This window comes from Hyla sarda, chromosome 2, assembly GCF_029499605.1.
Source record: "Hyla sarda isolate aHylSar1 chromosome 2, aHylSar1.hap1, whole genome shotgun sequence".
Classification (NCBI taxonomy): domain Eukaryota; kingdom Metazoa; phylum Chordata; class Amphibia; order Anura; family Hylidae; genus Hyla; species Hyla sarda.
In genome coordinates, this window is record NC_079190.1 from 113,689,734 (window position 1) to 113,712,488 (window position 22,755).

The 22,755-nt window shown below is 41.5% G+C and overlaps 1 protein-coding gene across 8 annotated transcripts in view; it reads right to left on the reverse strand.

Moving 5' to 3' along the window:
- TNS2 (tensin 2) overlaps window positions 1-22,755 on the reverse strand; it is a 181,570-nt gene that overhangs the window by 39,710 nt on the left and 119,105 nt on the right. For 6 of the 8 annotated variants that reach the window (XM_056555323.1, XM_056555327.1, XM_056555328.1 and 3 more), the window contains 7 exons: window positions 18,562-18,684; window positions 11,889-12,001; window positions 6,451-6,511; window positions 6,285-6,369; window positions 4,231-4,360; window positions 410-475; window positions 24-140 (listed from right to left, as the gene is read on the reverse strand). In XM_056555323.1, the coding sequence (XP_056411298.1) occupies window positions 24-140; window positions 410-475; window positions 4,231-4,360; window positions 6,285-6,369; window positions 6,451-6,511; window positions 11,889-12,001; window positions 18,562-18,684 (695 nt within the window). Of the gene's footprint in view, window positions 1-23; window positions 141-409; window positions 476-4,230; window positions 4,361-6,284; window positions 6,370-6,450; window positions 6,512-11,888; window positions 12,002-16,004; window positions 16,695-18,561; window positions 18,685-22,755 lie in introns of those variants that run through there. The other 2 variants (XM_056555326.1, XM_056555330.1) reach the window with 2 other exon arrangements.

The following is a 22,755-nucleotide window of genomic DNA, read 5'->3' on the forward strand; positions in this document are numbered from 1 at the left end:
TATGTGACATTCAGTGCACTCACCCTCCAGACTGTCCTCGTGGTTTACATTGAGGTTTTCATAGGAGTCATAACGGACAAGGGGATCAGTAATGTCGTAATCCACTGAAACGCTGGGGTCTTTGTGGAAAAACTCTCGCCCTTTGATGTGGGAGATGGAGAGACAAAGGAAGGGGGGTAAGACAACAGTTTAGAAGGTAGACAAACAGAGCGGTGTGTAGGTGGGAGCCAGATGTGCAAATTGGTTGAGTAAGTCCAAGGAAATATTGGGACTTCCACTCTGTTCTGAAGTCGTCTATACAGGAAGGACATGTGCGTTGATGTTCTAACACTTTAGGACAGGTCTAGTACCAAGACACAACAAGGAGAAACAAACGGAGACAGGCACAATGCCTCAGAGGTGTCCTTACCTTTAACTTTGTCTTGTCCAGAGGAAAAAATAAATTCCACAGCAGCATCATCGGGGAATCTGTCATCTTGGAAACAAAATCACAGTTATTAATAACACTGAAAAGGGCAACAAATGGCAGTGAACACATGGATGTAACGCCGTCCCTTGTGAGTATGATATGGGAGAGAATAGTAAACTGAAGTTAAAGGGGTACTCCGCCCCTAGACATCTTATCCCCTATCCAAAGGATATGGGATGAGATGTCTGATCGCAGGGGTCCCGCCACTGGGAACCCCCGCGATCTCTCCTGCAGCACCCCCTGTCATGTGCTGCACTGAGCGAACTTCGCTCCGTGCCTGATGACGGGCGATACAGGGGCCGGAGTATCAAGATGTCACGGCTCCGCCCCTCACCATGTCATGGCCCGCTCCCTCAATGCAAGTCTATGGGAGGGGGCGTGGCAGCTGTCATGCCCACTTACATAGACTTGTATTGAGGGGGCGAGCTGTGACCTCCCGATACTACGGCCCCTGTATCGCCCGTCATCTGGCACAGAATGAAGTTCGCTCCATGCAGCAGATGACAGGGGGTGCTGCAAGAGAGATCGCGGGGGTTCCCAGCGGCGGGACCCCCGCAATTAGACCCTTTGAAGGACCCTTTATCTAAAATTTGAAAAACATAGCAGAAACAGCTTCAGAAACATAACAGCTCATTTTAACTGAAGTGAATGGAGCACAGTTGTAATACCACACAGAACCTGAGGACAGATGAGGTGCTGTTTTAGGAAGAAATAAGCTATGTTTTTTTCCAGATAACCTCTCTAACTGCAGGTGAATATTCATGTTAGAGGAGATAGATTTCCATAATTACACAGTACAGTAATTCTGTCTAGCATGATTCTATATGATGTCTCAATTAGGAAGACTCTGTAAATGCAGCTGACCTCCTGCAGTGCTCAGCTGTCAATAAAGCACGTCCTCTCATGAGCATTGACGTTACATTAAATTATAAGGATATCCTTTTGTAAACACAGTCACAACAGGATTACTCAAGGAACAACAGTTTATTTTAGTCTTGGTTTCTTAAACATATAGCGGGAGATTTATTAAAACCAGTGTATTGGAAACATGGAGCAGTTGCCCATAGAGACCAAATTGTTTTTTTGTTTGTTTTTTTCAGAGGCCTTTTTGAAAATGAAAGAAGCGTTCTGATTGGTTGCTATGAGCAACTGGTCATCTTTTTCTCTGCACAGGTTTTGATAAATCTTCCCACTAGACCTTACACTTGTGTATTTTGTTCAAAATGTTGCATCGGTACTTTCAAAAGGGTATCCACTGATTAACTTCTTTTTAAAAACTGGTCAGGGAGAGGGTGATTTAAAAAAGGAACCCACTTTTAACTTCCTTGCTCCGGTGCAGCTGCCAGTTTAACGGAGCTCCATTACCTTCTGTCCTGCACTTCTGGTTTTGGGGACATGATGTCGTAGTCTGCTCAGCCAATCAGCAGCTGAGGTAGGACATCGCTGTGGCCACTGATTGGAGGAAGGGCATGTGATGTCATGTCATCAAACTAAGAAGCCGCCCACAGCAGAAACCGGAGCTTCGTAATAGCGGCATTGGTGCGGGAGCAAGGAAGGTAAGAGTTTTTTTTTTCATTTAATCGACCCACCCCTTACTAGTTTTTCAAAGACGTCCATGGCCAGAATCCTTCTTTAAAGGGGTACTCCTCTGGAAAACATTTTCTTTTAAATCAACTGGTGCCAGAAAGTACTTACTTCTATTTAAAAATCTGATTTGCTCCTACTCTGAACAGTTCCTAAAATGAACAGAGGTGTCAGCAGAGAGCACTGTGGTCAGGCAGAAAGGAAATTTAAAAATAAAAGAACTTCCTGTGGAGCATGTAGCAGCTGATAAGTACTAGAAGGATTAAGATTATTAAATAGAAGTAATTTACAAATCTATTTAAGTTTCTGATACCAGTTGATAGGAAAAATGTTTTGCAGCGTAGTAACCATATAAGGTCCCATTTCACATGGATTTTTGTTGTTTGTTGAGCCGAAATCTGTATCAAATTTGACAGCAATCCACAAGCCTGTTCACTCTCTTAGAAGATGGATCCACTATTTTAGAAGTAGTAACAAGGCCCTTCACAAGGATAGATCCTCACAGGACAAATGAAGCTGGGGGATGCCCAAGATGGTGATACAAGACTACAGATGCTCAATGCCATTTGACTCTACTACTTTAAAAGGGTATTTAAGTAAAAAACATTTTTTTCATATCAACTGGCTTCAGAAAGTTAAACAGATTTGTAAATTACTTCTATTAAAAAATCTTAATCCTTCCAGTACTTATCTGCTGCAGAATTTGAGTTGTTCTTTTCTGTCTGACCACAGTGCTCTCTACTGACACCTCTGTCTGTCTCACGAATTGTCCAAAGTAGGAGCAAATCCCCATAGCAAACCTTTCCTGCGCTGGACAGTTCCTGAGACAGACAGAGGTGTCAGACAGAAAAGAACAGCTCAACTTCAACAGCTGATAAGTACTGGAAGGATTAAGATCTTTTATGATCAAATGGTTTTAATTGAATTTTTTCAAGACATTTTATAATACAATACACAAAGCCATTGCAACATTATGGCCAAAAAGAAAACAGTATAAAACAAATAAAATCCTAACATATGTTTGAACATAAATATATATAAAGCTATGAAAATATCACTCAGCTTAAATGAATGTCCTGTAGAGAACTAACATTTTAATTATAATCGTGTATTGATAGTCATACACTTTAATAACACTAAAGACCAGTTGTAAGTGTAGAAATTGTGCTTCATTTATTTAGTCAGGTACTTTTAATAGAAGTAATTTACAAATCTGTTTAACTTTCTGGAGCCAGTTGATGTGAAAAAACAAACAAACTGTTTTTCACTGGAATACCCCTTTAAAATCAATCTTTTTATATCAGATTACATACATTAAAGGAGTACTCCGCCCCTGGCATCTTATCCCCTAGCCAAAGGATAGGGGATAAGATGTTAGATCGCCCCGGTCCCGCTGCTGGGGAGCCAGGGGATCGCCGCTGCAGCACCCCGCTATCATTACTGTGCAGAGCGAGATCGCTCTGTGCGTAATGATGGGCGATACAGGGGCCGGAGCAGCGTGACGTCATGGCTCCGCCCCTCATGACATCACGCCCCGTCCCCCTTAATGCAAGTCTATGGCAGGGGGCGTGACGACCGCCACGCCCCCTCCCATAGACTTGTATTGACGGGGGTGGGCCGTGACGTCACGAGGGGCGGAGCCGTGACATAACGATGGTCCGACCCCTGTATTACCCGTCATTACGTGCAGAGCGATCTCGCTCTGCCCAATAATGATAGCGGGGTGCCGCAGCAGCGATCCCCGGGGTCACCAGCAGCGGGACCCCGGCAATCTGACATCTTATGCCCTATCCTTTGGATAGGGGATAAGATGTCTAGGGGCGGAGTACCCCTTTAAGGAGAGTCAACTTTCACTATGATTTATTTATTCATCTATGGAACGTCTACCATTTTCTAAGAAGAACCCAATAAACATCAATTCTTTTTAAGAAACTGTTTTTAAGTCATTCTATCATGAAACCTAATTATATATAGAATATATAGTTTTTAGCAATAACATGCCCCCCAGTTCAGCAGCCCACAAACATTTTTCCTTCCATCCCCTCTTATCTCAGGCAGCATCTTTGCATTAGTAACATTTCTAATAACCTCATTGACTTTGCCAGGGAACCACAAGGTTCTGTGGAACGCTTACACAATGATGGGCACTTGGCAGGGCGTTAGGTGCCACTTCTCACCTGTGCTGGCACAGTCCAGCTGGTCTTTACTGAAGCAGAGATGAGTGTTGTGAATTGTACATGTATGGAACTGCAGTCTGAACAGGACTTCCCTCTCGTGAGGCTTGCAGCGCTTATGATAGCATTTCACCTGTGACAAATAAAAATAAATTGTTATCGTGATTTCAGTATGTGAATAGGTGAGTACTGGTGAGGTAAGTTTGTATGTGTAAACCATTTTTTTTTTATAATAACATGTATCTAATAAGATAGTAATAGTGCTTCATCTCTACTATTCTGAGCTGTCAGGGTAACCTCAACTTACAATGGCCTCAACATACAATAGTTTCAACATACAATGGTCTTTTCTGGACCATTGTAACTTGAAACCAGACTCAACATACAATGCTATGGAATCTGCGAAACGTGTCAATGGTTGGAAGAACTGACCAATCAGAATGGACATTTCACTGGTAAAACCCCTGTATTACTGAAGCGTATGCACTGACTGGTGTCTGGTAGCGCCCCCTACAGTACAGGGAGGTATTACATGTTCTGTACTCTTTACCAGGGCCTTACTTTACTTACCTTACCTTACTCTTTAGCTGCTCCTTTGGACATCAGATGAGGGCGGCTCCATTTAACTTTTTTTTTTTTTTAAGGACATTGCGTGTTCTGTATACAACCCTGAAGAAGCTTCTGTCCTGTACATAGACCAGTGTTTCCCAAAGAGGGTGCCACCAGCGGTTGCAAAACTACAACTCCCAGCATGCCCGGACAGCCTTCGGCTGTCCGGGCATGCTGGGAGTTGTAGTTTTGCAACAGCTGGAGGCACCCTGGTTGGGAAACACTGACATAGACAGTGATTTACAGCTCCCAGCAGATCTTTCTTACTTTATCTATATTAATTATCTACTTATTTTTCTTTAATCCTCACTTTTTCCTATTTTGGATGACATTTTGGGGCTTCAGAACCAATTACCAGGTTTCCATAGAGTTCTGGTCTCAACATACAATGGTTTCAACATACAATGGTCGTCCTGGAACCAATTAATATTGTAACTTGAGGGATCACTATATATGAAATAATGCAGCAGACTACAGATTATATAGGGCACTGGCATAAAATGTGACCTACCCTGCAGCGCTGCTTGTTACTACTGGATGGTTCCCATTGCTAGAGTACCCTGCATGATACTACCAACTCTGCATTACATTCAAATAAATGTAATAAAAAAGAGCTCTTTGCATTCCAGTAAGAACTATGACAATAACATTTTGTTTCCCTTTAGCTAATATATTCCTAATATTATGTATACAAGACAAAATTGAAACTCTACATGTATCCATAGGCCATCATATGATGGCCTATGGATACATGTAGAGTTTCAATTTTGTCTTGTATACATAATAAATTAACAATATTTTATATTTTTTTATGTATTATTTTTGCCATATGTATCCAGGCCAACATTCATTGGTTTTATTATTTGTTTTGTTATCCCCTTTCTTTGCAGAGGGTGGGTTTGGCCGTATTAATCGGCGTTCCCCTCACCTGTGCAAATGGGGAGTACGATGCTCGCCTTGCTCCGCCCCCTATTTTCTATGGGGGCGGCACCAGGTGTGTCTTGTTCCATATATAAGGCTTGTATCCATGCATGTAACTTGTATGACTAAGGCCCATTAGGTGGGCCGAAACGCGTCACCTGTGCCCGCTATGTCCATGTACTGAGGTTTTATCAATAAATTGCTACGTTGGATCTACATTGCGCTGGACATTCATATTTCTTCAGTTTCTGCTTCTGGCACTGCCCATGCCAGTCCGAGCGCATTGGTAAAGGTAAAGAGCTGGGATCACACTGTTATATTTAGATGTTTTTGTAAGATATGCCATACAGTGGTATTTGGCACAGATAGTTGCATAATAGTCAGACTAGTTTTGCTTCGATTTTTAGCCATTTACCACTGATGTTACTTTTTTTACAGGTCTTTACTTTTGTACCATCCTTCATCCTGTATTGTAAACTCCCTTTACCCAAATAACCTAACCTATAACACATACAGACAATACATACCATGATATCCCCTTTAAGTAGCAAGGCTGGCTCCAGGCTAACACTCAGCTGGCGTTTCTTATTTGTGCCATCCCCTTGACTTAAGCTACAGAAAAAAACAGAGAGTTAGTGGTGGAGGCATTGCACATTGCACACTGCTGAGATACTGTACAGAAAAGAAACTCACTAAATTCCTGAGGTGTAGACAAGCTGCATGGATTGGTAGATCTTAAGAAAGGGGCAAAATCCTGGAATAGAGAATTAATAAAACAATATGAATGGAATGGGGATTCACAGTAGGAAGAAAAAAAAAAACAAAACCTGGCATTCCTGTTGTTTTATGTGGCATAGAAAGGAATGCACTGGACTGATACAGAAAAAAAGGAATTACCGTACTATAACACAAGCGAAATAACCCTGGTTTATTGCTGCAGATGGTAAGCATATGAGAAGATATTGGCTGCATATAGTTCGGCTGCAAGAATAAGTTATGGATGAAACTGGGGTCAAAAAAGGGCTCAGCTGGCAATGTATTCCCAGCAGGCAGATAGCTAAGGTCATTTCTGGGGAGCTGATCTCGGACCAGTGCTACTGAAGGGGAATTTGTCAGCTCTATATCATGCTCAGAGCTGCACAACTGGGCAATAAGCTGATAAGGAGATAAACAAATAATAACTGTCTCTTATCTATGTTTGCAAAGTTATAAAATCATGTTTTCCTCTAAGCTCAAGAGTCATACAAGTCAGGCTAAGCTGCAATATGCATAAGTTAACTTCCGACAACTACTCCAGGTTACTTTGGGAACACTACAGCTACAGCATGATTTTGCTATTTATGCTGTATATTCTTGACAGTAGTTTAAATAAGCTGCCCAGGAAATTAGTTTTGCTTATATATTTGATATTTTTATGCATGACCTGTGTATACCTAATTTAGTTGATGAGGATTGCATGGGCTATCTGTCATTTTGATTCATAGTTTCCCATTGATATGGTTCCCTAATGCTGTCTATATTTCCCATGATGCTTCTTGCATTGCAGAGGCAGAAAAGATAAATTCTCATAACTTCATTCACTTGGAGTGCAGCGAGTTAGATAGATCTGCTACTTCTTCTGTCCCTGTCACAACTGACACTGTAGAGTATTATATCCGAGACATTTGCAGACTGTCTCCTTTTCTCCGTTACTCCCCAACAGGAGAGATCAGTGTTACGCTGCATGATATAGGACACAGTAGAGAATCTCCATACAGCAGACTGACAAGGTGATCGAGAGAGTTGCATAGTTCTGCATCTATGGAGTTTATGAACTCACTACTATATCACTGCTCTCCTGGTCTCTTAGAAAGGGGAGACATTCTATCTTCAGCAACATTCTTGGCATAGAGGAGACATAGAGAGGAACAAGGAGGAGGGAGCTGGGAGGTGAAGAGTCTGAGGTGACAGGAGGGCTCTGATAGATGATTATGTAATACTGTAGTTCACAGGACATACTGTTTACACATCAGTGCATGTCATTTAGTCTAGGTTCACATTTCCATTTGCATCTGACCTGTTTAGGGTCTGATCAGCTCTTTTTTTTTCTTGAGCTGAATGGACCCACTTGGGGTCCGTTGGTGATCCAGTAACTTTACAGGAGTTTAGCGGAGAAAAAAATTGTGCTTGCAGGGAACTACCGATGGAGCTCCACCGAACAGAGCCCGACGGCAGTGTGTACGAGCCCTTACTAGTTTTCTGACAGAAGATCACATGACCCAGCTGTAGTATTAAAATGTATGGATGCAACTCAGCTAGAATGAAACAGACAACAATGCATGAATACTAGGGCTGAATCAGCATTGTATAATAATAAAAAAAAAAAAAAAAACTGGAAAACCTGGAGAGCTTCTTTAAATAGACACCATGAAGACTTATGATAACTGCCTGTAATGTGCTATTTACATGGCTATTGACATGGTTTTATGGACAATATTTCCTCAACTTGCCCCAAAGAAACTTCTTAAATTGCCTGTACCTTGTTATAGATTGTTAGGATTCGGCTAGCTGGATGTGGATCCTCTGTGTCAGCGAGGGATAGGCGTGGACCGTGTCGGTGGACCGGTTCTAGGTTGCTACTGGTATTCACCAGAGCCCGCCGCAAACCGGGATGGTCTTGCTGCGGCAGTAGCAACCAGGTCGTATCCACCGGCAACGGCTCAACCTCGCTGACTGCTGAGAAGGCGTGGGACAGAAGGACTAGGAAGAGGCAGGGTCAGACGTAGCAGAAGGTCGGGGCAGGCGGCAAGGTTCGTAGTCAATAGCAATAGCAGAAGGTCTGGAAACACAGGCTTTGGACAACACTAAACGCTTTCTCTGGCACAAGGCAACAAGATCCAGCAAGGAAGTGCAGGGGAAGTGAGGTTATATGGACAGGGAGCAGGTGGAAGCTAATTAGACTGATTGGGCCAGGCACCAATCACTGGTACACTGGCCCTTAAAATCTTAGAGAGCTGGCACACGCGTGCCCTAGAGAGGGGAGCCGCGCGCGCCAGAACATGACAGCCGGGGACCGGGACGGGTAAGTGACTTGGGATGCGATTCGCGAGCGGGAGCGTCCCGCTATGCGAATCGCATCCCCATCGTGAATGTCAGTGCAGCGCTCCCGGTCAGTGGGTCTGATCGGGGCGCTGCAGAGAGGAGAACGCCGCGAGCGCTCCGGGGAGGAGCAGGGACCCGGAGCGCTCGGCGTAACATAGATCTTACAAAGACATGTTTATTTCGGAACCCTGGCATGGAACTACCAACATATCATGTCTATGGTGAGAGTTCGGCTATCCTCAATATCTCCTGCTTGGTGACAGAGATCGGGCAAGTTGTTTTTTTTACCCGTTCAATACTTCCTTACCTCTAACAAAGATATGCGCCATCAGAAATATGTGGCAGGTGCTTTCCTTTATCACCCCTTAAAAAATAACATGACTACTTGACCAAGTAAAATGGCATTTTAGGAAGTATGGGAGGATTTCTTTACCAAAATAACAAAACAAAAACAAAAAAATCAATAGACATGGTGCACTAATGGTTCAAAGTTAATACATAGCAATGAATAGCAAATATCTGCATAAATAAAAAGTCAAAAATGATGTGAAATGGCAAATAAGCTCACAACTATGAAATTAAAAAGGAAGCAACTGCTACACGGCATTCTAGACTAACACTAAGCAGATGTCGGACATGTGCATAAAGATGACTGGTATGTTACGACCACAAGGGAAGAGGAGTCACCCAGGTCTGGAAACCTGCGCTCTCATCCTATATTCTAGCTGTATGGAAACAAGCATTAGCTGCCCGTGTTTTAAGTACATTTGGCACTGCGATATTCATTTAGGGGTTTGTTTTTCCAAACTAATTTTGGATGCTTGATAATTTTAAATTCCATATGGCAATGAGCAGTGGAACTCTATATCTGGCACGACATCCAATGGCTAAAGTGAAGCTTTTCATACAGTTGATGCTAACTCTATGGATCTGGGAAGCAGATGTCAAGGAAAGCCAGGATTTATGAGAAACATATGTTCCTAAAACAAATGTATAATGAGTAGAATGTAAGCCTAAATTAATAGTGGAACAATCACAGAGGCATTCAGCACCGCCTGCCGAATAGGCCTAGTTTCTCAATTCTCCAACCATGAAAACATGTGCAATCTGATAGATACCGAAAAGGGATAAATAAAGTCAATTCCATTCTAAGTTCATGCTTAAAAGGGTACTCCTGTCTTAGACTTTCATGGCATATCCACAAGACATGATAGACTCATGTCCCACCTCTGAAGCCTGAACTTATGGGAATTGTTTCCTATTTTAATTTTTAGAAAAAAATTAAATAAAATATAACTACCGTATATACTCGAGTATAAGCCGAGTTTTTCAGCACAATTTTTCGTGCTGAAAACGCCCCCTCGGCTTATACTCGAGTGAACTCTCCGCCTGTCAATCCCTTCTCAGTGGTCTTCAACCTGCGGACCTCCAGATGTTGCAAAACTACAACTCCCAGCATGCCCGGAGAGCCATCGGCTCTCCGGGCATGCTGGGAGTTGTAGTTTTGAAACCTCTGGAGGTCCACAGGTTGAAGACCACTGCGCGGGCCTTTGTCATCATCCAGACACCCCCTTTAGTTTTCTTCTCACCTCCCCTTGGTGGGAAGGGTGAGCTGGTCCGGGCCATTTATGCTGCAGGGACCGTCATATATATCTAATATCTATCTATCTATCTATCTCATATCTATCTATCTCATATCTATCTATCGCATATCTATCTCATATCTATCTATCTATCTCATATCTATCTATCTATCTATCTATCTATCTAATATCTATCTATTTCATATCTATCTATCTCATATCTATCTATCTAATATCTATATATCTCATATATATCTAATATCGATCTATCTCATATCTATCTTATATCTATCTATCTATCTATCTATCTCATATCTATCTATCTCATATCTATCTATCTCATATCTATCTATCTCATATCTATCTATCGCATATCTATCTATCGCATATCTATCTATCGCATATCTATCTATCTATGTATCTCATAACTATCTATCTATGTATCTCATATCTATCTATCTATCTATCTATCTATCTCATATCTATCTATCTATCCTCATATCTATCTATCTCATATTTATCTCCTACCTGAACAATTGATGTATGGGGGGGTGGGGGGGGCAGGCACATTCTTTGCACAGAGGCCGTATGCTGTCTGTGTCCGCCCCTGCGTGTGACCCTACCCTAACCATATAATACATGGATGCCCTTGCAAATGAATTAGGGCATCAGATACTACTATTAGTGTTGCTCGCGAATATTCGCAATTCGAATATTATTCGCGAATATCGCATATTTGCGAATTCGCGAATTTCGCGAATATAGCGCTATATATTCGTAATTACGAATATTCGTTTTTTATTTATTTTTTTCTTCACAGTACACAACACAGTGATCACCCCTCTCTGCTTCCAGCTTGTGTGGTGTAAAGAAGGCTGTAATACTACTGTGTGAGACTGGCGTGCGAAAATTTGCATATGCGAAAATTAGCATATGCTAATTTTCGCATATGTGAATTTTCACATATGTTAATTTTCGCATACGCGAAAATAAAACGAGAATATAACGAATATGCGAATATTCGCGAATATATGACGAATATTTGTCCATATATTCGCGAATATTCGCGAATTCGAATATGACCTATGCCGCTCAACACTAACTACTATCAGATAGACCTCTGTAAAGCAAATGTTTGGCTTCATACGGCCTCTCACCAGCCATGTCAGTAGATCACCACAGGTTGGAAGAGCTAGATCCCAACCACAAGACGGCTTTGTTCTGAGATGGAATTTTCCAGTTCAATATTTGATGGTACTTTAGAAATGGATTCTCAGAACATTCAGCAATAAGAAAAGAGAATCTCTGTAGCTCTGTAGATTTCACAGTATGCAGAACAATGCAGAGCATCTGAGAAATCCTCAGCCTTCTAGATAGGAGATTGCTAGCCTCTCTTACTCATTGTGTAGGTTATGCTTAATACCATATTATGGTAGGTCACTTACAGTTACTGGTAAGACTACTTACCTCCATCATTCTGAAGAGCTGGGATAACCGGTAGCAGGACACACTGCAACGATAACATGTCACTGCTGATCTTTATGGTTCCTGACAACAATCCTCCAAAATAATTGATATACCTGAACAAAAGCATTAAAAGAGGTGGGTGATCACCAGCGTAATAGCAGGAAAGCTTATATAAATTATAGTATATATAGACCAGTACATAAATGACAGAAGTATTATTATAGTGTATTACTAGTGATGAGCGACAGGGACCATATTTGAATTATCGATATTTCGCAAATATATATGGACTAATATTCGTCATATATATATATATATATATATATATATATATATATATATATATATATACACAGCAACAGGAGAATACAGCAGCACACTGCTAGCATAAAGATATAGATAAAACATGAGTATATAGATAGAACATGCTGTAGTGCAATAAATGAAAATATGAAACTATGAAATTATGAGCTACTTAGCTTGGAAATTTGGCGGCCAAATAGCGTGGACCGTCCCACCACGGTAAGGTGACCTCATTAGGTGACCGCTATTTGGCCGCCAAATTTGCAAGCTAAGTACCTCATAATTTCATAGTTTCATATTTTCATTTATTGCACTACAGCTGTATAGCTTTTCATGTTCTATCTATATACTCATGTTTTATCTATATACTCATGTTTTATCTATATCTATGTGCTAGCAGTGTGCTGCTGTATTCTCCTGTTGCTGTATATTTAGTCCAGCAGCTTGCACCTGTAAGCCAGGTCTTTACAATAGTTTGGAATCAATAGTGCTGGCCAACTTATTCTATGGATATATATATATATATATATATATATATATATATATATATATATATACTTTTTTCCATGCAAAATTCGTAATGAAATTGATTATATCCTTCATCAAACTACTTTCCTATTGGTTACTAGGGATGTTGCTAACCTCTGACAACTGTATTTGCATCCTTCTCATTGGCCCACAAGCTAAAAGAAGGGAGGGATCTGTGTCCTCTGGAAGTGCCGATATTTGCAAATTTTCACTTATTCGCCTTCTTTGCACCACAGGCTGGAAACGGGGAGGGATGATCACCTTTTATTTACACAGTACACATCATTGTGATGTGTACTGTGAAAAAAAACCAAAAACGAATATTCGTCATAACAAATATATTTTGCTATATTCTAAATATTCGCAAAATGTCGAAGTGCTGATATTTGCGATAAAAATTTGCCATTCGAATATTTGCACTCAACACTATGTATTATGTAATCACATGATAACATCTTGTAAAAGGCCTTTTAAACTTGTAGTGTCTGGTCTGTGAAGTATAAAAAACTGTATCCACTGTAAAGCATCAAGACAGGGTGGATTTTCTGTTTAGATTTGGAAGCGGAAAATCCTCAGCGCTTCTTTTTATTCAGAGAAATCATCAGGGTCAAATCCACTCTAAGTTGTGTGTATCTTAGTGTACATTTGCCACTGTAAATTTTAGTTAAAAAAAATTATGTAGGAAAAAAAGAGAAAAAGTCAAAGAATTATATTTGCTGTGAATCAGCAGCTTTTCTGCTGCAACATTTTGGAATAATGCAATTTCTTTGTGGATTTATTTTGACTTCACTATTTGAAGCCAATACATAAAATCTGCAAAAAATTTGCAGCGTTACTCCACAGCATGGGATTGTGACCCATGTTTTTCAGCAGGGTGTGCATGAATCTCATCTACTTTGTTGCTGTTGTGGATTTTTTTCCCCCTGGAAAATATGTATGGAAAATCTGCAGAGGATCTGCGCTGTGTACACGCACCCTATTGGTATAGAAAATCCCATGAATGATTCGTATTGGAAAACAAAATTCACTAGTTTTTAAGTAATGAACATAAAATGTTAAAGGGTAACTCTTATTAAAACTATTTTTTGCTATTGCACTCCTTATGATAAATAAAAAAATATTTCTAATATACTTTGTTTAAAAAAAATTAAGTTTTCTATGTTTTATTTGTGCTTAAAAAAAAGCTCAAGAGCACATTTTCCCCCAACTCATACACAGACTTTGGACCGAGGTCCAAACACAGGGAGTGCAGCCTGGAGTGCCGAGGGGGGTGTGTCCAGCCAATCATAGCTCCTCTCACACTTAACTTCCATATGCTGTTGGTTGGACCCCCCCCCCCCCCTCAGCACTCCAGGCTGCACTTCCTGTGTTTGGGCTTCGGTCCTAAGTCTGTGTATAAGATGGGGGGAAAATGTGCTCTTGAGCTTTTTTTAAGCACAAATAAAACATAGAAAACTTCATTTTTTTTTTAAACAAAGTATATTAGAAATATTTTTTATTTACCATAAGGAGTGCAATAGCGAAACATTTTTTAATGAGAGTGACCATTTAACTTAAAAATGGGTTTAAGAAAACAAGACTCTTATAAGCCAGACACTGTTTAAAACAGCGCTAAAATATCCCAAGATGAGTCCACAAGCTAATAGGCGAGTGATGATGTAGTCAATTTACATAGGAGGCTATTACTGAAATGAAGGTCCCAGCCCATGACATTTTTTCCATGTGTCGTAACAGATTAAAGAGTTGCTTTAACTGTCTCTTAAGAACATATAAGTCCTGCAATGTACATAAGTATATTTCCAAAGATTTAAACAATTTTCCATGGGAAAAAATCATTCCAACCTGTGCAGCTGTATTACAACATATGCCCATATAACAACCAGAGCCGTGATCGTAAAAATATATCAATGCTTTTTAGATTAGGGAAAAATTGACCCAAATATGGCCGGTTTAAATAAAACCAGCCAAGAAAGCAGCTTATTCTGTCGTAGATTTGTCTTGTATTTTAAACATGGATTTTACCACTTTTAGAGTAGCAGGGGTTAAATCCACAGTGAATCAGTCGTTACACTCACACATGCGTATTTTGCTGCAAATTTTCTGCTGGAAAGTTATTAATTATGAAATCTGAAGCAGAAAATCTGCAGCAAAATATGCATGTGTCAATATACCCTTGGATATCTCCCAACTTTTTCTAAGAGCAAAGAGGGACAAGTCACACCCCTAACCACACTCTCAGCCACACGCCCATAATCTCGCCCTCAGTCACGCCTCAACCATGCCTGCAGCTGCAGAATGGGAATACCTCTTAAGGGTCTGTTAACACGGACAGTATCCTGCAAAGATTTGATGCGCAGGATTTGAAGCTGTATTTAATCATTTCATTTACATTGAAATCCTGCGCATCAAATCTGCTCAGAATACTGTACGTATGAACCATTAACAGCAATAATGTTGTCTGTCTGTCACCTAAACTTAGGAGGACCTCCTATACTGACAGAATGACAACCCCCATCATTACCACCACATACCATATAAGAGATTGCATACAGTTATATCAGGTGACTGACAACAACCCCCATCATTACCACTACAAACAATATAAGTGATTACATGCAGTTATATCAGGTGACTGACAACAACCCCCATCATTACCACTACAAACAATATAAGTGATTACATACAGTTATATCCGGTGACTGACAACAACCCCCATCATTACCACCACATACCATATAAGTGATTACATACTGTTATATCAGGTGACTGACAACAACCCCCATCATCACCACCACATACCATATAAGTGATTACACACAGTTATATCTGGTGACTGACAACAACCCCCATCATCACCACCACATACCATATAAGTGATTACATACAGTTATATCAGGTGACTGACAACAACCCCCATCATTACCATCACATACCATATAAGTGATTACATACAGTTATATCAGGTGACTGACAACAACCCCCATCATTACCACCACATACCATATAAGTGATTACATACTGTTATATCAGGTGACTGACAACAACCCCCATCATTACCACTACAAACAATATAAGAGATTATATACAGTTATATTAGGTGACTAACAACACCCATCATTACCACTACAAACAATTATAAGAGATTATATACAGTTATATCAGGTGACTGATAACAACTCCCATCATTACCACTACAGACCATATAAGTGATTACATACTGTTATATCTGGTGACTGACAACAACCCCCATCATTACCACTACAGTCCATATAAGTGATTACATACAGTTATATCAGGCGACGTCTTCTCTGATTGCCGTCCTTTACCTTCCCTTTTCTTCTCCAGCTCAGACCACCATGATGATTTCTTCTGGCTACAACTCATCTCTGAAGAACATGGTGGGAAAAAAACATTTTAGGCTCCGCACTGTTCCAATAACTATAATGCCCCAAAGTGTAATAATGCCCCCTTAGTAAAATGGGTAGCAGCAGATGTCCCCCACATTAGATAGGCAGCAGATGTCCCCCACATTAGGTAGGCAGCAGATGTCCCCCACATTAGGTTGCCAGCAGATTCCCCACATTTGGTTGCCAGCAGATGTCCTCCACATAGTAGGCGGCAGATTCCCCCCCATAGGAGGCAGCAGATTCCCCCATAGTAGGCGGCAGTTCTCCCATAGTAGGCAGCAGTTTCCCCCTAGTAGGCCGCATTACCACAATAGTAGGTGGCAGTACCCCCATAGTAGGCAGTGGTTTCCCCTGTAGTTGGATGCGTTTCCCTTACAGTAGGCGGCAGTACCCTCTATAGTAGGCGACAGATGAAAGTACCCCCAATAGTAGGCAGCATATTCCCCCATAGAAGGCAATAGTTTCCGCCATAGTTAGCAGCAGTTTCCCCATTAGTAGGCTGCATTTCCCCTATAGTAGGCAGCAGTACCCCTATATTAGGCAGCAGTGTACCCCATATTAGGCAGCAGTGTCCCCCATACTAAGCAGCAGTATCCCTATATTAAGCAGTGACTCCCATAGTAGGCAGCGGCAGCAGAAACCCCCATCCCCTCCCCACTCACTCCAGCATACTTACCCCCTGCGGCTCTTCTGTCTTTTTCACGTCAGGCTCCCTCAGCACGTCCTCTACCTTTCTTTTCGTCTGCTGTCTGGCATATGATGACGTCACTCATGTGCCGGAGCCGCTGGAGTGCAGAGGAAGAGCTTGGCCCCGCCTCTTGTCTTTACTGGCTAAATGAAGACAGCGGGCACAAGAGTGATTGGCAGGGTGAGGAGCCAATGGATCTCCACCCTGTCAAACTTCCCACCGAGCTCCACATTTAACTGTAGATGCCTCATAAGAGGCATTTACATATAAATGCTGGACATGTGGGGCCGTTTGGGATGTCCCGCCGGATCTGGGACGGTTAAGAGGTATGCTTTAGGGATCATGCACATCACATAATTTAGTGAATTTTGTGAATCATGGATTTCCACAATGGAAATATGTCATGTGCACAGAGCATCAGAATCCCATTAAATAAATCAGAGCAGAATTTTCGTCGTGTACATGGACCCTCACAATAAATTTGCAGTAAGAACATCAAGTGTTCGGTTGCCACAAAATTGCCACAGACTTCACCCCTCCTACACTAAAATGAGATAAATCCACTGTAATGAATACATGTACATTCTGCAGCCAAACTGCATTAATAGAAATAAGTAACAATCATAATATTTTATTAAAGCTAAAAAATAAATAAAATAAAATAAATGAAGAATCGGCGTTGGCTGGAAACAGCTAGTAAAGTCAGATGGCATAATATTCATCTGATCTGCTGGCAGTTCTCGCAGAGGTGAACAATGGAAGACTTCTAGCGGGAGTTGCAGGATAAAGAATCGACGCTCTAAAAACAGGAGAGAAGGCGCTCCATAGGGTAATACCACCGGAGATGGGGGGAGGGGAGAGTAAAAGCTAATTTTAAACTGCTCACCCTGGGTGATTGTGCAGCCTCATACACAACAATGGAAATAGCTTGGATACAATGGTCCGTCTGCGGCCCTCCTGGTGTGGATTCCACAAGTATAGGTACAAGAAAAGGCTTCAGTATAGGGTGCAGGAGTACATCGGCGCTGAACGGACCCAGGACACAGCAGGTAAGAAGGTAAAATCCAATTTATTTTATGCAACGCGTTTCCCTGCACAAGCGCAGATTCATCAGGCATTCATGCCTGATGAATCTGCGCTTGTGCAGGGAAACACGTTGCATCAAATAAATTGGATTTTACCTTCTTACCTGCTGTGTCCTGGATCCGTTCAGCGCCGATGTACTCCTGCACCCTATACTGAAGCCTTTTCTTGTACCTAAAGAATCGACGCTGGCTGGAATGACCACATGTAAGGAAAACGGTTTATTCTGAACAGATGCAACGCGTGAAACGCGTTGCATCTGTTCAGAATAAACCGTTTTCCAAAACCTGTGGTCATTCGCGCCAGCGCCGATTCTTTATCCTGCAGCTCCCGCTAGAAGTCTTCCATTGTTCACCTCTGCGAGAACTGCCAGCAGATCAGATGAATATTATGCCATCTGACTTTCCTAGCAGTTTCCTTGTCATTCCTGTAAGGAAACAAGCCTTATTCTGCCAATCTGTATCACAGGAAACCGGTCCGATGAAAACCATTCTGCTGCTTCAGATAACAGGACACAGGGCAAGTGAATATTTCTTTTCTAGAACAGGAAAAGCTCCTGATTTCCCAACTGCATGGTAAGAAAACATTCTGAAGTGTTTTGGCATTGTGTGCGAGTCGTGACTAATGCTGCGGTCATTGACGTTACCAGGTTTTCTGCACTGACCTGCGCTGGGATGGATGAAGTGACGAAGAGACCTTATCTTCACAGAACTTTCTCATGGCCAAAGTGCTGAGCGCTTGATCCACACTGCAAACATGGAGCGGAAACAATGCATGTGACTGACAGCTAAGGGAAGAAGGGAGAGATAGGACAAAGCAGGAAAAGTGGAAACAATTCATAAGGGACAGAATGGATACAGACTGCAACATCATGGAAATAGAAATAGAAAAGAAATACAATCCGTTAGGTTATGAAATTGTTCATTTACTTGGCATCTGGTGTTTTTGCTGACTCTATGTGCAACCTATATCTTCTAGCTGCTGGCAAGGCATTTTGGAAATGTTATAGCTGAAGGGCAAAAATTGCCAACCCCTGGTTTACAGCATGCAATAGGATATCTATCTATCTCTACATATTTTACACATACACAGTAAGGTTTCCCATAATATAGAAGGGATTAAATGGGCACTGTCAGATACAAAAAAAAATCAAAATTTCATACTGAAAAAAACAGTCAAACAACTGCCCCCACCCTCTGCCTGCTTGGACACATACTAGTCCTGCTGTGTCCATGCGTCATGGACACACTCCGTTGATTGACAGCTGTGAGGGCAGGGCTCACAGCTGGAGGAAAAATCCTCCCACTGTCAGCTTGTGTCCCGCTTCTGTCAGTGAGGACAAGCTGGGAGTTGTAGTTTTGCTAATGCTAAGGGAGATGTGAGCAGACAGCATACTGAGGGAGGGGGCGGAGACCTGACAGTGAGGCCACGCCCCCTCCCTTTGAGAGGAAATCAGACTAGTGAGCTAAATTAAAAGTGTAATAAAAAAATAAATAAAGGTGCTAGACATATAAAAATTAGATGTACATGGTCAGGATTAGGTACTGAATGATATATTTAAAAAATTTTTTCTTTTTTGTTGGATCTGACGGGTACACTTTAAAAGTAAACAGGGTCTTTGAACTCTAAGCGCTTTCAGGGATGGGTTTACATGATTCTGTAGAGGTCCAACTTGCAATGTGATTATTATGTGACTAATAGCACAGAATGTTCATACGCAGCATATGATTCCTTTCCAGTGATGAGACTTTGACAATAGGAGGCCATTCATTCCTACCCTGATAACCACAAGTGACTTTTTAATATGTTCTATTAATCAAATTGACAATAATACTAGTGAACTGAGAACAGACAGTACTTGTTACAGTTATGACCATCACTAACTGTGATGAAACTTGAAACATCTCATAGAAATAACCCAAAGGTCAATTACCAGATAGAAAATAGTTCCTTTCACTGGTGTTCAATTGGCTTGTGTAATGTAAGCTATATATATATATATATATATATATATATATATATATATATATATAAATAAATGTTGCAGTATCTTGTAACACCTTTTTTATTGAACTAACAGAATTTTGTAGAGAAGCTTTCGGGATTCCTCCCTTTATCAAGTCCAAAGCAAATCTAAGCTCACAAGCAAAAGACACAGGTTACATCTCACAAATATGCAGGGGTTAAGACAATAGATGTTTCCCGGGGGGAACCGCAGCCTCCGGTTGGCTGCTTTTTCGGCCGTATGCGGTTTCCCAACCGCAAGCAAAAATGTGGTCGACCACGTTTTTGCTTGCGGTCGGGAAACCCCATACGGCCGAAAAAGCAGCCGACCGGAGGCTGCGGTTCACTCCGGTCGGCTCATAGACATACATTAAATACGGTTCCCGAATACGGCTGAGTGCGGGCGCCGCGATTAAGCCCCGCCCACCCCTCCTCCCAGCCGTATACGGGAACCGTAATGACAAACCGTAGTGTGAACCCAGCCTAAGATGGGCCATAAATTGTCCTGCTATAGGAACATAGACTAAATATAAATAGCCCATCTTAGTGTGAATTCTCCACATCTATTGTCTTAACCCCTGCATATTTGTGAGATGTAACCTGTGTCTTCTGCTTGTGAGCTTAGATTTGCTTTGGACTTGATAAAGGGAGGAATCCCGAAAGCTTGTCTCTACAAAATTCTTTTAGTCCAATAAAAAAGGTGTTACAAGATACTGCAACATTTTATGATTTGCATCTGCATCACTGGACTAATACGGCTACTCAAATTTACTAGATATATGTCAAGAGATTGTGATGATTGATAGAGTCCCCTCTAGATAGTAAAATTATATATTTATTTCAGTCCCTCACATTTATCATTTAGTCATTTAAGTGTAACAGCCGTTTTAGGTGACTTTATTGGATAAACGGTCATGTCTGTGTACACAAGAAGCAGCATTAGTTCTGGCCATTATGTAACTTATATGACATTTTTGGTCAGATTTCTGATGCTCTACAGGCTATATTGGTGGTTTTCTGTTGTCCCTGAGCTGGTGGATGGAGAACCTCTATTGTGTTTTTCATACACTACACACAGAAGAGGAGACCCTGCACTTCTGTGTCTTTATAGTATATCCTAAGAAGCAGCACACACTTTCCCGGCTCTATGTAACAATCAGACACCGACTGATCAAAACTCTTGAAATGTCCTTTTTTTAAAAGGAGTATTCCCGTGCAAAAAATAAATAAATAAATAAAATTATCCCCTATCCCCAGGATAGGGATAAGTTTTAGATGGCGGGGTGCATCACAACCACCGCCTCAAGTTGGAACCTCCATGCCCCCTCCATATATCTCTATGGGAGAGCCTTTTGGCCATCTTTGGCTCTTCCATAGAGATATATAGAGGGGGCACGGCAGCCCCCACTTCTGGGGAGAGCTGGGCTCCATACAGGAGATCCCAGGGGGCCCCATACCTTTTTTTTGCATAAGATTACTCCTTTAATGACAGTGCCCTTTTTGGGGAAAAGTCATCAATGGAAATCATATAAAACAGTTTTAGGCTGGCCATATACTGTACATTAGATTGTCATCCACCAACACTGTGGACAGTCTAATAGTCCCATGGTGTCTGTTGTTTGACTAGTAGGATGATATTAACTAGATTAATTAAAAATCATTTATCATTACAGTCAGATTACAGGGTAGAGTCATAATTCACAGCCTGCCCAGTTAAACCTTACTATAAAAGTATAATCATTACACAATTTCTACAAGGAAACTGTACTGTGTTGAAAAGAGTCTGGTGACGTGAGAGATAAGTATCTTTAAAGGTAAGTAGCCAGCCTGCCAGTATAACTCATACGGCACAAGACAGTTTATCCAGGAAGTCACAAAAACAGAAGAACATTCAGAAACTGAAGGTCTCTGTAGTCTCTGCTAAGGTCATTGCTCATGACGCTACACTAAGGATCATAACAGGATTGATGGGAACGTAGCCAAGTGGAAACCACTGTTATCCAAGAGCAACATGAGAACTCATTTCCACAAACAAAACAAAAAACATCTGCCTTATCCCCAAACTGCGGTAATGTTCTATGGACAGGTGAAGCCAATGTGAATCATCTGGATTACACCAGTCACCAGTGCTGGCGATGGGATGGTGGAGAGATGCTCTGCTGCTTCAGGGCCTGCAAATCCCACCAAGAATAAAGAGAGGCATTACTGTATTATCATCTGTCCATAGGACAAGCTAGCTGTTGTAGCAAGATAAAGAAGAAAAGCAAGTCTACATCTACATGAGGAGAAACAACTGCTTAGTCAAACCCTTGACCAGAGCCCAATAGCTATGTTGTGACAAGGCCTTAAAGGGGTACTCTGCCCCTAGACATCTTATCCCCTATCCAAAGGATAGGGGATAAGATGTCTGATTGCGGGGTACCGCCACTGGGGACCCCCGCGATCTCGACTGCGGCACCCCAGACATCCAGTGCACAGGGCAAACTTCGCTCCATGCCGGATGACTGGCGATGCGTGGCTGTGACGTCACGAGCCTCCGGCACTGTACCCGGCGCTCTAAATGAGTGTCGGGTGCAGCAGGGAGATTGTGGAGGTCCCCAGCGGTGGGACCCCCACAATCAGACATCTTATCCTCTGTCCTTTGGATAGGGGATAAGATGTCTAGGGACGGAGTACCCCTTTAAAAAGCAGCATAAAAACCTACCAATGTATAAGAATGATCATATTGGGCCTCATTTACTAAAAGTGAAGTGTTTTTGTAAGTTATTTTTTTCTTTGAAAATTTTTTTTTTTTTTGGAGACACACCTGTGGCCACTCCCCTTTGTAGGATTTTCTGAGTAAAGAGAAGAGTTA